The sequence below is a fragment of the Cimex lectularius genome, unplaced genomic scaffold (assembly GCF_000648675.2).
Source record: "Cimex lectularius strain Harlan isolate CLEC.00 unplaced genomic scaffold, Clec_2.1 scaffold215, whole genome shotgun sequence".
In the NCBI taxonomy this organism is placed as follows: Eukaryota; Metazoa; Arthropoda; class Insecta; order Hemiptera; family Cimicidae; genus Cimex; species Cimex lectularius.
In genome coordinates, this window is record NW_019392799.1 from 646850 (window position 1) to 662937 (window position 16088).

Sequence of the window (16088 nt, forward strand, 5' to 3'; positions counted from 1 at the left end):
AGTGTCAATTTCCTGCTAAAATTCTTCTTCAGCTTTTTTTTGTTATACATTTAAACCAATTGATTGTACAGAAATTGCAAACGATCCTATGAAAAGAGTTCGCCCAATAAAAAACAAACAAAAACAATATACAATAATTAATAAGCAAATGAATAATATTTCAGATAGGGGGAAGGTCCTTATCGTTCCCCTAACAATTTTTTAATTTTTTTTATTTTTATTTAAACCTTCGTGCCATTATTATTTAATTTTACTATTTACAAGTACCAGTAATAATTTATGACAACTATTCAGTTGAAGAAATTCAATATTTGTAAAACTTGACTTTTTTAATTAAATTAGTTAAATCACTGCCTACACTGTCTTATTTTCCAACAATTCTGTACACCCCAACAATCTCTGAATTTCATTAAATATTATAAAATGTAACCTAAGATTTTCAAAGAAAAAAAAATCACAACAATTCCATGCTTGGAACACCAATCTTCAAGACTGCTGATGTCACAAACACACTATGATGTTTAACAATTTGAGAGAAACCGAGATGATATTCTTACTTCACAATAATCTAGGCCACTAGACAAGATCACAGAGCAAAAAAGAAGATAAGGTGCATGGTGATTGGTTGTATCAAATTTAAAAACAATCTCACAAAAGGATGCATATCTGGTGCCTGGAAAGCTGGAGGATTGCACAGAACATGCCATTACTGCTAAATCTAAGTCTGGTTGGAATAAATTCTTTTGATTCGATCATATTTGACTAGGGGTTATATTACGCTTTTATATTATTAATATTTTCAGGGTAAACCTTTCAAGTCTACTATTCAACGCTTGGAACACCAATCGTCAAAACTTCTGAAGTCGCAAACACATATCAGTGGTTTATGATGCTGAACAACTAAAGTAAACCAGGTTTATATTTTTACTTCCCAATAATCTAGGCCGATAGCCAAGATCAAAAAACAAAACAAAAAACTTATAATCTGTATATCTGAGCTGGGAAAGATGGACGATCCCACAGATCATACCATTACAGCAAATTCTAAGCCAGGTTAGAATAATTTCTTTTCACTCTATCATATTTGACCAGGGGTAGAATTCAGATTTTATATTATTAATATATTCAGGGTAAACCTTTCAAGTCTACTATTCCGAGGATGTATCATTTGCATCAGTAGAGATAAAAAGTATAAGAGAAAATGAGAAAAAATTGAAACAGAAGCTGGCTGCCTAGCCATGCTTATTTCCCTGACACAATGCTGTCTAACTATACTGAATTCTGGTCATGGACAACTCATTGATGCAAGGTCAATATGAGAAAATAAAATTTGGGGGTGAATAGGTTTTTGCTAAGAAAGTAAATAAGTGAATGAAGATCAGAAAAAGTAAACTTAACTTCAAGATGAAGTTCTGAGTTCAAGTATATATATATATATTATTTTAAATGTATACTTTAACAAAGGTAAAATTATGTCACGTTAAGTCGGTGAAAAATTAGTCAATTCAGAAGGTGAATTTTATTATACATATTTCATCAAGTTGTAAAAATAAATAAAACAAATAACCTAACTTCCATTTTTAAGGAAAATGCACTTAATTAAACTGGTGAATTATATGTCAAAAAACAATAGGCATCGGACAAGATGCACTTTCAGTCTGATCAAATTTATTAAACCAATTGGCATAATTAAATGGAAATGTTTTAACAATAATCAAGTATTAAATTTTACCCATATATCAAAAGATTGTCAGCAAATGAAATAAAGCATTTTCAAACAAAAATATGAATAAAGAAAAACTACTAGGTGCATATGTTTGTGTTGATTTATTTTTAAATTTGTGTTTTAATTTAAATAAGTGAATAAGCTATTAGATGATTTTTCAGAATTGCAAAACTAAACTAAACAAATAAGTAAAATAAAAATTATAAGTGAATTAAGACTTATGTGTAATTACACAACTAGGATTACCCAAAATTGTATATAATCTTTAAAAAACAAGTGAAAAAAGATCTTGCTTTCAGAAAAAAATTATTCTTTTTCCGGAAAGTAAGAAAATAGAAGAAGAAAAGAAAAAGTAAGAAAATTTTAATTGGTGACATATGTAGGTTTATTTTGTTTTAACCTAAATTTTGGTAGGGAAACTTCCAAATTCTGTCTCAAAAGTGATCTTTTCAGTTAAAAATCAGACTGTTTTAATAATTTCAATTTGCATAAATGAAAAACAGACGGGTTATATTTTCAGCTTATTGAGAAATACAATAACTGTTTTTAAGGTCAGAAAAGTGTGGACATTGAATTGCAACAGCAACTGTGCATTATGAAAAGAAGCAGATGGAATGAAAGACTAATTGAATCAAAGAGAGGGACATAAATTTAAAAAATGGAAAGCTTACATTTTCAATTTATGCAGAAATAAAATACTTGGCTATTGGCATTATCATTAATTACAAACATTTTGGTGTGACATTCAAAACTGAAGATTTAGCAGTTATATCTTACCAAGTATTCAACAGAAAGCAAAAGTATGAAAAAACATCAAATTCAAACTGAGACAGGGATAAATTGTTGCATATAAAATTCTAAAAGTATAAAAGTCATATAAAAGTCTTCCAACCTAAACTTTTATATTACCCTGTTAATACTGACTCAAAAGTGATACTTTGAGTTGAAAAACAGTAGAAAAATAGTTGAAATTTTCATATATCGTTTGAAAAAATAATGTTGATACTCAATTATCTATTAATCTGATATAAAAAAATAAAACAAAAATTTGTACCATTTATTTTACATCCTTGAGAAAAATAGGAGTTACTGTTAACTTTTTTTTGTCTAACCCTTTGGCTTTGAGAAAAGTGAGTGTACATACAAGAGAAATCATACACTTATTTTTGTTTTGGTAAGTGAAACAAAATATGTGAAGACTTTCGGTTGTAAAAAACAGACCATTTCAAAAATATTGTCCATATTTTTCCACACATATTTAATCCAAAGAGGCGAAAATATGAATAAAGTCCACTTCCTACAAAGATAGAGTTAGAAAAGAAAACTACTATACAATCTAAATATAGAATTATTTTCAAAGATATCAACAAATGGTGCCTCCCAACCTCAAATTTTATAAAGGAAAATTAGTTAACACTGACTCAAAAGCAAAATGTTAAGTGAACATACTTTGTCATCTGTGCATTATTTAGATGCATGAATGAAAATTCAATTTAAACAAGGAGAGGGATAGAATTAAACTTTACAACCTAAGCATAAAATTATAAAACAGTGCCTTCCAAACTCAATTTTGATAAGGGTAAATTGTCAAGACTCGATCAAAATAGAGTTTGAGTGAAAATCCGAAGATTTCTATATTAACAGAGGGAAAAAAAATTACAGTTGACATTATGCCAACAACTTTTAAATATATTAAACACTTATGTCTGTGCATTATAGAGGCAGGAGCATGAACAGTCATAGAGAGGGACAAAATAGTAAAATTATGCTGTAAGACCTAAACATTAAATTATATTTAAAAACTCAACAAATGATTTCTTCAACCTAAATTTAGAAGGGAATAACTTGTCATCACTCAGTCAAAAGTGATCCTTTGAGATGAAAATCCGAATATTTCTATATTAATAGGAGAAAAATTATATTTGACTTCAGGTGTTCAACTTATAAATATCTTGAACAATTATTTTAGTTTTGGCAAGCATGAAAATAAGTTTTTTAAAATATTAAAAAAAAAAAAAAAAAAAGAGTGGTACTTTCAGTTGGTGAAAAACTTACAATTTCAATAAACATAATTAAAATATTTGCCAATTGTGCATGATATGGAGGCAAAAGCATGAAAAAAGGAGAGTGGGACAAAAAAAGCCAAATTATGTTGTGAAATCCAAACATAATAATAACTGCTTTATTAAAACAAAATTAAAACTCTTTGTTATATTAAAGAACAAAAGCATTTTGGACATGGATCATCCGATCCGTCTGCCAGAGGTCATTCCTATACAAATAAATATGCAGTTTAGAGAAGAGAGAGAGAAGAAAAGAAAAAATAGAAAAAATATACAAAAAATAAAATAAAATAAAATATAAAGTACCTAAAAAATGCAAAATACAAAATAAATAAATAGAGCAAACTAGTATTAAAAATGAAGACTTTACCCAAAATTTTGAGCACTTAATAACAATGAAAGAATAAAAATTAAAAATTAAATTCTTGAATCAATTCGTATCTGTAGCTGCAAGCATATTTAGCATATCGAATCAAGCACCGAGAATGTGAGCCAACCGCAATAGCTCACTTCTTGGGAGAGTAAAACAACCAAGGTGTAAAAACCAAATAGACATAATTTACATATTTCGCCAATTGTGCATTATATAAAGGCAGAGGCATGGGGAAAAAAAAAAAAAAAAAAAAAAAATGCAGAGAGTGGGACTAAAAAGTGAAATCATGCTGTAAGACCCAAACATAAAATTGTATTTAAAAACTGAACAAATGGTGCCTTCCGACCTAATTTTGACGGTAAAATTTTATCAAAAGTTGATCAAAAATGATCCTTTGAGATGAAAATNAAGTTGATCAAAAGTGTTGCTTTGAGATGAAAATCGAAACATTTCTATATTAGAAGGGGAAAAAATTACTTTTGACTTCATGCCTTCAAATTGTAAAAATATTAAACACTTATTTTCGTTTTGACAAGCATGAAAATAGTCGTCTCTTTTTTGAGAGAGAATGAACCTTTCAACTCTGAAAACTGACCATTTCAACAGACATATTAACATAGTTCGCCAACAGTTTATTGTATAGACCCAGAAACGTGAACGAAAGTTAGCGAATGGGACAAAAAAAAATTATGCTGTACGACCAAAACATAAAATATATTTAAAAACTCAACAAATGATGCCTTCTAATTAAAATTTTGATGGTAAAAATATGTAAACACTGACTCAAAAGTGATACTCTTACCTGAACCACGAAAAATTTTGTTAAATACATTTTAATAAAAGAAAAAAAATATCAGCATTAGAAAGTTTTCGACTCACCGTGAATCAAAACAACTTGTTTTTATGGCCAGTCAGAAAATAGGTGTGGACTTTCTTTGGGGTGAAAACTGGTGGTCTTCAGGTTATAACCTGGCAGGTGTTTTCATCTCAAGGTCTAAAGTTGAACGAACTTTTTATTTTTAAGCTAAACTTACTATACTAATGTTATAATTTATTACTATTATATTGGAATAATTGTTTGTTTTTAGGGGTTTTTTGGTTGTTGTTGTTAGGTTGAGATTTGTATTTGGGTTTTATCGATGAATCTCGACTCGATCGTCACGCTCGTGCCTGGCAGCCAATGAGCCTGCGCGGATTTATCTCAAAGCGGGACGAGTTCCGATGTCATCTAAAACGAAACTCGCCCGTTCCGGAGTAACCTTCTTGTTTTATCGGCGGCCGCTTACGATATTCAGCGAGACGCCAGGTCGACGAGTCGGACGGAGTCGATGCTGTTGTGAACGAGCCCGCCGGGGCGCGACATGGACTCCAAGTCCTTCTTCGGGGCCAACAGGCTCGTACATCTCGACCTGAAAAGGGCGCCGCTCAAGGTGGACTACCTGGAAAAGGTAAGGGTTTCGAGGGACGAGACGATCGCCCGGGTCCGGTTTGCGAGGAATACGCCAAGGGGAAAGGGGAGAGGAATAGACAACACGCTTCCCATGAATCAACCACTTGCTAAAAATTCAATTTTAATTTTACACACAATATTTCAAATAGGAAACAAACTAAAAATTAAAAAAAAAGTTTACATACAGTGACTCATCAAATTGATCATTTTATATCAGCCAAATTGCACCTCCATTGTTGCAAAAATAGGTACTAGTAGAATGTCAAAGGAACACTAAAGGCAAACTCCTATGGGTATTCGGAAGGCTCCAAAACAGACAAGGGTATGAGAGCTGGAGTCTTCGGGATGTAGCCAAAGACCGAACTGATAGTAAATCTAGGTAAATGAGCTACAGTTTTCCAGTCTGAAATTATAGCGATTGAAAAATGTGCCAGAGAAATAAAAAGACTAGGAATACATTCCTGGAAGGGGGTGTCGGTGGCCACAAGTGTTGACATGGCGCTCATCACTGTAAGGTAGAAGTTAGGCATTCGAACCTACGTACTTACAAATGGGCTTAAAAAAAAAAAAAACCCCGCACCCTGAGGGTTTGTATGACCTGCTGTTGCGAACCCTCATAAATTTTTTTAAAATCTGAACCTTACGAATTGGTGCACTCGGTGGTGGATCGGGTTAAACATACAAAAAAGCAACAAATAACGTTTATGCTTAAACGTCAGATCGCCAACCAGTGTACATGAACAACGTCCTCCATACAACTAAATCCATTACCATCGGCTTAGATAGAAGACATACGGAACCCACATAAAATATTTTAAAAAAAATATATATATGAGCTATTCAGACACCTGCTGGGACCAGAATCAACACTAAACATACGTAACAAACCGCTTATAAAACACTCATCAGACCGATTCAGACTTACGGTTCGAGAGGCTCGACCAAATCTGCCAACAAACGACTCTAATCCTTTCAATCCAAAGTTCTCAGCCGTATCCGGATCGGGTTAAACATGCAGAAAAACAACAAATAACGTTTACGCTTAAACGGCAGATCGCCAACCAGTGCACATAAACAACAATGTCTTCCATCCAACCAAATCTGTTACCTTTATCTTCATTTAGCTAGAAGACTTACGGAACTCACATAAAAGATTAAAAACATGCTACTCACCTACTGGGTCCAAAATCAACATTAAACATACATAATGAACCGCTTACAAAAACTTAGGCCAATTTAGAATTACAGTTCGTGGGGCTTGACCAAATCTGCCAACAAACGACTCCAATCCATTCAATCCAAATTTCTCTGCCGTATCCGGATCGGGTTAAACATGCAAAAAAGCAACAAATAACGTTTACACTTAAACGTCAGATCGCCAACCAGTGCACATGAACAACGTCCTCCATCCAACTAAATTCATTACCGTCGGCTTAGATAGAAGACATGGAACCCACATAAAATATTTAAAAAAATGAATAAAATATATGAGCTACTCAGACACCTGCTGGCACCAAAATCAACACTAAACATACATAACAAACCGCTTACAAAACACTCATCAGACCGATTCAGACATACAGTTCGAGAGGCTCGACCAAATCTGCCAACAAACGACTCTAATCCTTTCAATCCAGTTCTCTGCCGTATCCGGATCGGGTTAAACATGCAAAAAAGCAACAAATAACGTTTACGCTTAAATGTCAGATCGCCAACCAGTGCACATAAACAACAACATCCTCCATCCAACCAAATCCATTACCTTCAGCTTCATTTAGCTAGAAGACTTATGCAAAAAAGCAGCAAATAACGTTTACGCTTAAACGTCAGATCACCAACCAATGCACATGAACAATGTCCTCCATCCAACTAAATCCATTACCGTCGGCTTAGATAGAAGACATACGGAACCCACATAAAATATTTAAAAAACAAACAAATAAAATATATGAGCTATTCAGACACCTACTGGGACCAAAATCAACACTAAACATACATAACAAACCGCTTACAAAACACTCATCAGACCGATTCAGACTTTCGGTTTGATAGGCTCGACCAAATCTGCCAACAAACGACTCCAATCCTTTCAAATCCAAAGTTCTCTGCCGTATCCGTATCGGGTTAAATATGCAAAAAAGCACCAAATAACGTTTACGCTTAAACGTCAGATCGCCAACCAGTGCACATAAACAACGTCCTCCATCCAACTAAATCCATTACCTTCAGCTTCATTTAGCTAGAAGACTTATGAAACGCACATAAAAGATTAAAAACATGAACAAAACATGCTACTCACCTACTGGGACCAAAATCAACATTAAACATACATAACAAACCGCTTACAAAACACAGGCCGATTTAGAATTATGGTTCCTGGGGCTCGACCAAATCTGCCATCTAATGAATCCAATCTCTGCCATATCTTCAACGCCTCCTTTTACTTTGTATATCAAATGATATATAGAGTTTAAAATTCCAACCTCGAAGATACGAACATACTTCCTCAATTTCTACTCTAAACTATCTGCCCACCTAACCAAAACTGTTGCAAACCCTTGTAAAAAAAAAAAAAAGTTGAATAAAAACATTCCTGGAAGATAGCAATTTTCTCTGACAGTCAGGCAGCACTCAGGGCCCTAGGAAAGACGAATGCAGAGTGTTTGGAACTGCACTGAGCCCCTGATGGAAGTCAGCGACACTAATGACCTGACCCCGGTATGGTTCCTTGGGCACTCGGGGCATAGAGGAATGAAAAGGGGGCCAATATTGACTCTCTGGGTCCTGAACAATACTGTGGATTAGCATCCTGCCACAAAAGAGGATTGAAGCAAGATTCTGGTTGGACTCCTAACAGGGCACTGCCACCTAAGAAGCATGCAACGGATAGGAGTACAGGCAGAAGAAACACTGTGCAGATACTGCCAGGAAGAGGAGAAAACTGCAGAATATATTCTATGTTTCTGTGAAGGTTTATTTAGGTGCAGGTTCTTGCAACTAGGTCAAGAAAAACCCCAAGCAAGATCCTACACCAAGGAACCGCTGGAAAAGCTGTGGAGGCTGGTTAATGGCCTGAAGCTGGCCAATGTCCAATAATATATTAGCACAAATTCTGTTGAAATTATCTGTAAATCTATAATCAACAACATTTTGTTAGGTATAATTGAAATAATGTGGGTTTATTTTATATATAATAAGAAAATAAATTAAGAATATTAACTAAGTGATTTTCTTGTTTAAGTTGTCTGTCCTATATTAAGTCAATACGCTTATAAATCACTTATTCATGTAACAATTATTTGATATTTGCAGTGCTGCTTACTGCATTTTAACAAAAAGAAAATCATTTTAGCAGATTGAGGCTACATTCAGTGAATAAACACTCATGAATTTTCATTTGCCTTTTACTGTCCTGTATAATTGAAACATTTTGACGTGCAAATTTTAATAAAATGCAGGCCATATGTCAATTTACCATCTCATTGTTCTTTCCTTCTTTAAAAGAAAGGAAGAAAAATTACAGTTTTACAGTTAAAAATGTAAAAATATCAGACTACACATCACTTTTTCCCCCTATGGTGTCAAAATTTAGTTTTTAATTAATTCACACTTTCCCTTCCCCTTGACACTTTTCCGTATACTGCCTGGGCTGTGTTTCCTCTATTGAGAAGGCATTACGACTTGCCTCAAGTTGTTTCCTCTGTTGAAAGGCTGGGGCGCGACTGGCCTGCTCATCGAGTGGGAGGACACTTTCCCTTACACGGGCAATTTGGTCGAGATCGGTTCGGCCAATTCGCCAGCCAGGGCTTATTCTGACGATGATGTTGACAGGATCTACCAGCTGGCTGATGCATCCAATCTCATCGTGGTACCATTAGTTCAAACCTTTGGTCATCTTGAGGTAAGGCGCACAAATATTTTATTGGGTTGTCCGGAAAATAATGCAGGATTTTGGTATTAAACAAAAAAAAAGAAACTAGTTACTTTAAAGCAATGTCCTTTAATCAAAATAATTTCCCATACTCTCAATACATTTCTCCCAACGTGTTGGTAACTTATTAATTCCGTCTGAGTAGAATTCAGAATTTTTAGAATTGATAAAGTCAATAAATGCATTTTCCAGTTCCGTTTGATTTTTGAATATTATGTGTTGTAAGTAGTGGTCCAGGTGTCTAAAAAAATGGTAGTCAGTAGGCGAGAGGTCCGGAGAGTAGGGTGGGTGAGGCAAAGTTTCATAGCCAAGCTCCAATAATTTTTGTGACGTTACACGTGACACATGTGGTCGAGCGTTGTCATGCAACAAAATGGGCCCTTTCCGATTGACCAAAGAGGGCTTCATTACTGCCAATTTCTGATGCATGGTATTAATTTGGTTACAGTATGATTCAGCATTGATGGTTTCGCCAGGATTTAAGAAGCTGTAGTGTATTAAACCAAATGAAGCCCACCATACCGTAACCATTACCTTTTTTTGATGAGTTGGGGGCTTTGGAGCTTCTCCTTTGTCGAGCCACTGTCCAGAACGTCTAGTGTTATCGTAGAGAATCCACTTTTCGTCACATGTAACAATTCTGGCCAGAAATGGGTCATTTTTGTTTCGACAAAGAAGTGATGCACAAACATCAAAGCGCTGATTTTTTGGCGATCGTTTAATGAGTGTGGAACCCAATTTTCGAGTTTTTTCACTTTTCCAATCGCCTTGAGGTGGTCAGCGACGGTCGTTTTACTGACTTTGAGTTGCTCTGCAAGTTCTCGAACAGTTGTTTTGGGGTTTTCTTCCACCACTGATCGCAGAACATCATCATTAAGAGAGGAAGGCCTTCCACGACCTTCTTCATCTTCAAGGCTGAAATCTCCCTCCCGAAATTTTTTAAACCACCTTTGCACAGTGCACTCATTAACACAACCCTCGCCCCAGACTTGGTTAATGTTTCTAGCCGTTTGGGCTCCGCTTCGGCCGAGTTTAAACTCGTAAAAGAAAATCGTACGAAATTCTCGCTTTGACATTATAAGGATGACTGAATTATTTCCAAGTAGCGGAATGCTACAGAGGTAAACAAACAATATCATTTGGAAGAGGATTAATAAGTGTTGACATTCATACAAATGAGTAATCCTGTAAACGTAAACAGAATATTTTATATAGATTTTTTTTAATGAAAACTTAAAATCCTGCATTATTTTCCGGACAACCCGATACTTAAGTTCATTTTTATGTGATTATATTTTTTCCTGTGTAGTTTGTCCTTAGACATGAAAAATGGGCTTATCTGAGGGAAGTGAGCAACTTCCCGAGCTCTATGTGCCCGAGTCATCCAGAAGCTGTACAGCTCGTAACATCCATGATCGATCAGGTTATGGCAAAAGTGCCAAAACGACCAATATATTTTCACATTGGAGCTGATGAAGTAGGTCAACTGCTTGTCAACACAACTCTTTTTTAATATTTTAAATTTTTTTCAGGTATGGCATATGGGTCTTTGTGCCGCTTGTTGCGATCAAGACAGGAACTTACTTCTTTTGAATCACCTCGTACTCGTACTCCGGTACTTCAAAGACAAATACCCTGGAGTGAGGCCGATCATGTGGGACGACATGCTCCGCGGAGTACCACTGCACTTGCTCAAAGAATACGTTCTCGGTGATTTGGTCGACATCATGGTTTGGTTTTATGAATCCGGATTAAATTTCTACGTTCCTGAAGGTAATTCGATAGATTTTATTTTGAACTTTGGAAAATTTTAATCTTTATTTTTTAGATCTATGGGCAAAATACGGTGAGGTGTTTGGAAAGGCTTGGGTGGCTTCGTCCTACAAAGGCTCAACAGGTCCGTGTCAAGTCCTTCCTGTATTGCATCATCATATCTCTAATCATGAACAGTGGCTTGCTTTAATTTCAAAGCAAAACTGCTGTCTTATACTTGGCATCGCTCTTACTGGTTGGTCCAGGTCAGTCAAACAAAAATATATTTTATATAAAACATTTTTTTTACTGTAATTATATATTGATAAGTTGAAAAATTCCAAGTTCTCCGTAGTTGAAAACCTTTATTCAATTTAGTAAATTACATGTACGTTTCGGGCTCCTGGCCCATCATCAGAAACTAAACAGAGAAATCTCGTGGTATTATTATTCAAAAAAATTGGAAATTACTGATGGGTGTGACTTCAGATTGGGAATTATACCATGAGATTTCTCTGTTTAGTTGCTGATGATGGGCCAGGAGCCCGGAACACCATGTAATTTACTAAATTGAATAAAGGTTTTCAACCACCGGAGAACATAATTTTTCAACCTATAAATAGAGAAGATATGAACTGTGGAGTTGGTAATATTTAAAATAAGATGTAATTATATATCAATGGTGGGTTTGCATGTTTTTTGTGATTTCTGCTTGATGTCTGGATTGTAGGGATTTGTAGTGTTGCCTCTCCCCTGTTTATAACCCTGACCAACCACTGAATATGGCAGAGCCAAAATGCATCTGATTGGCCATACAGGGAGGATATTGTGGCCCAATATTCAGTGTCTCATGCCTCAAGCTATCTCCTTAAAGAGGTAGATGGTCTTGCATGATATATGGTCCAGTTTTAAAGAGTGGCACAGGATCTATGTTGGCAATATCAATACATTAACCCACTCTTTCACCTTTTTGGACATTTTCTAGCCAGGCCCATCTTAACCTGGTTCTGGCAGGAGCATCATCGGGTTAGGATCCTTGGATGGTGCAAACCACGGATCCTTGCTGACATGGCTGAGTCTCTGACCTGGGATGGTGGTGGATTTCTGGTCCATGTTGATGTGGCTGTGCTTATGACCTGTGGTAATGGTGGATCCTTGATCACGTGGCTGTGTGTGATCTGGGAGGGTCCTCACCTTGTGATCCTTGAAAGGAGCGAATTTTTGTGTATATGGACCAGGAGTACAGTGCAGCAATTCTGACACTTCCATATTGTAAATTTATTTTGGAAAGTGAACTGTTTCATTTTATTCATCGCTGCTTTTTGTAAAATAGAAAATTCTGATCTGATTTCAAAACTATAAAAGCTTTGTACTAAGATTTACTTTGCTGCAGGTACGACCATTATGCAACTTTGTGCGAGCTGATGCCGACTGCAATACCTTCGTTGGCACTGTGCCTTAGGGTATGTACAAATGGCGGGTATGACCACACGCTTTTCAAAAGGGTTTCTTCATCACTCGGTTACAAGGAGGATATTCCACCTTCTATGGTACCGTTTCCAAGGTAGATTAAACAACAACGGTATCTTTTTTACTTGGTTATTTTGAATTTGAATGTTATTTCAGACCTCAGGCAGTTGCTGGTGAACTGGATTACCCTGGGTGGCGGGCAGCAACCGGTGTTGAATGGTACGCCAACCTCAAGGGAAAACACCAAACCTTGCTTCTAGAAAAGTAAGTTTTTAAATTATGACATTAAAACATCCATACATTGAAATTATTTTTTAACAGAGTCGGTGCTTGGTTGAATCCATGGCAGCTGAAAAACAATTTTACCAACCCAATGCAGATCACAGGGCTCGTCAATGCCTTATACGAGTACGGTTTAATTATTTTTTTTTATTAAAATTTTTTTTAAAATTTTTATTTATTTATTTTTTTAAAATAGATTAACAGAAGAATGGTCTGCATTGGAAGCATACATGACAAAACACCTCGCTGAAGCTTATTACGACGTGACAATAGATGAGTGGGTGGCTACGCTTGTTCACCCTCTTAAGTCTGAAGTGAAACTTCTGTACAAGTCCGGGCAAAAACAACTCGACATGCATAAAAATCCATGAGGTTCTCGCATGGTATCGTTTTATTCTGTTCATATATAAATATTTGTGAGAGTTGAGTGCTATTTTTATTATTGTATTTCTTTGAATGTGTTTTCTTTTGTATGTACGAAACGGATAAAGAAAATATTCAATTTTTAGACTTTAATCTTTCCAGTTTTGACCTTCCCAGTGTATTTGTTAGCCAAATCGTAACCAATGAAAAGTGACAATTTTAAAGGGGACATCAGAACATTTTTAAAACACTGATGCAAATCTAACATATTAACAAAAACCAAACTAACATACAAAAACACTTCTGAAACCGATTAGTTCATATGGACTGGAACTATGCAGCACCATAAACCTACCAAAATCCAAATAATTAAGTCCTAATCCAAAGTCCTTGCAATCATAGTCATCGCTCCCTCTCTCGTCTCTAATACCTTCCACCCCAACCTCAAAATACCCTTTTTAAATAAATTAATCTCAACCGAATTGTTCAGGTTCCATGAAAAACTTTCCACTCACCCTAACCATATCCACCATAATACAATCCTACAATTATGTTAGAAAGCAGCGACCTTACCGAAATCTAGCCATTGAGTAAAATTGGCAATTGTTTTTTTTAATTTTTTTTATATATATATTATAAAGGCATACAACCACGATGGGTCAAAACTGCCTTGACGATGAATTAATCGATGGGACAAGAAAACAGAGAGCGATAGGCCAGGAGGGCAGGGACATCAAGAGCAGGCGCACCCCCACAGCGAACCGGACACCACAAGACCAGGCAAGAACCAGACACCCAGACCAGCTCCTCTCCACACAAGACCTTAGTGGTCAAGAGACAGTGGCAGACTTCTCAGAGGGCTGCGCATGGTGTGCCAAGCATCCGCAGCCCTCCCAAGTTCCGGGGTTCAAACTCAACCCAGTGGCCAGCCCCACCCACCCCCGGCCCCCCAGGAGCCGCGCCCGCACCCAAGGCCGCCCCGCCCTCCTACTAATTGTTATTCACAATTTATTGGTCAACCCAGATTCAGTTAGGAACTCAAAAAGCTTTTTAATGTTAGCTGGGGAATCTTTCAAAATTTCAGTCACATTGTTTCCAAGCTTATGTTTGACCCGAAGGTCTTCGTAGTTTCTGCATGTTGACAGAATATGCTTGATGGTGATTATTTCACCACAAGTTGTGCATCTTGGGGGAGGTTCTCTGGCCATTAGAAAACCATGTGTTAGTCTTGTGTGACCTATCCTGAGCCTGGCCAGCACGGTTTCTACTTTTCGAGATCTTTGCATTGCCGTATCCCACTGGCTGACACTTTCCTTAATTTCTCTGAGTTTGTTATCCTCGGTATTTCGCCATTCCGATTGCCAGAAGTTCCAAATTTTTCTTTTAAGAAACACAGCAAAGTCTTCACATGGCACTTCCGGCACGTAAATACCATTCAATGCAGCACATTTCGCTGCTCGGTCAGCCTCCTCGTTGCCTTTTATACCACAGTGACCTGGGACCCACAAAAAACTAACTGCTGTACTCATACTATTTTTTATAGCAAGAAAAATCTCTTGGATTTATGGAAAATTGGTTTTTGATGGTCAATAGAGCAGAAAGGGAATCTGTGCAGACAACTAGGGCTGTATGGTTCGAGTTTAGGATGTTAATGCATTTATTGATCGCAATTAATTCGGCAGTGTAGTTACTACATATCTGAGAAAGAGAGAACATCATTTTTCTATCCTGATAAACAAATGCCGCTCCGACACCACTGGGGTTACTAGAACCATCCGTAAATGTGAAAGTTGCGTTTGGGATTGAACTTTTTATTCTTAAAAATTCTTTTTTATAAATGTATGAGGGAGTATTTTCTTTAAGGAATCTTGTTAGATTGAAGTTTATTTTTGGGATAGGCATGAGCCACGGCGGAATCGGGTTGTTAACTCCTCTCAAAAAATTTACTGCGTCAATGTGATTAAATAATATATACTAAAACATTAAAAAAAGTATCACCAAAAAACATTTATCCCACCTAAGCCTCCTCTTGTTAGTTAAAGATTATTTAGCAAAAATGTCTAATTGACCAGAGGATTTTTTATTAAACAATTAATACGTTTAAGGCAAGAGTAAAATAATTGACAGGTTCTGGATTATTCAATAGAAACAATTTTATTTATATATATATAATATAATTATTTGATATTCAAAGATTTCTTTAATTGCACAAATATCTAAATTTCAATTCACCCCATGTACATAAACTTCATATAAAAATGCACATTACAAAGTTTTTCTTTACTACCCAATTAAATTGTATCACTTTTAAAGACGGAAATATATCTGCTATACAATTTTTAATGCATTTGCTTTTGATGTGTTACATATCTTTACACACATGTATTTTTTTAATTTACTTTATAGCAAAACATTTGGCATAAACAGAAATTTATTTATGGAAGATGGTGATGCTAAATTGATTTCCAAATTGACAGCATTTTAAGGTGAATTAATATGTCTTTTTTCCTTTATCACAACAATATTAAATTCCTCGTAAAGAAGCAAGGATTAATATATTATAGAGAGTAACAAAAGTTTAATTAAAATATTCTATAATCTTTTTTATAAATGAAAAGATAACTTATAAAAAATGCGGCTGTGGATTAAAACGCACAAGAACAGTTAAAAAAATCCAG

The 16088-nt window shown here is 35.6% G+C and overlaps 1 protein-coding gene across 1 annotated transcript; it reads left to right on the forward strand.

Moving 5' to 3' along the window:
- Positions 1–5041: 5041 nt before the first annotated feature.
- LOC106661185 (hexosaminidase D-like) lies at positions 5042–13534 on the forward strand. The gene is made up of 9 exons (XM_014384432.1): positions 5042–5610; positions 9304–9513; positions 10853–11020; positions 11076–11316; positions 11372–11561; positions 12689–12859; positions 12922–13029; positions 13087–13173; positions 13244–13534. The coding sequence occupies exons 1-9, from the start codon at positions 5524–5526 to the stop codon at positions 13416–13418; spliced, it is 1437 nt and encodes a 478-aa protein (XP_014239918.1). The 5' UTR covers positions 5042–5523; the 3' UTR covers positions 13419–13534.
- The last annotated feature ends 2554 nt before the right edge of the window (positions 13535–16088 follow it).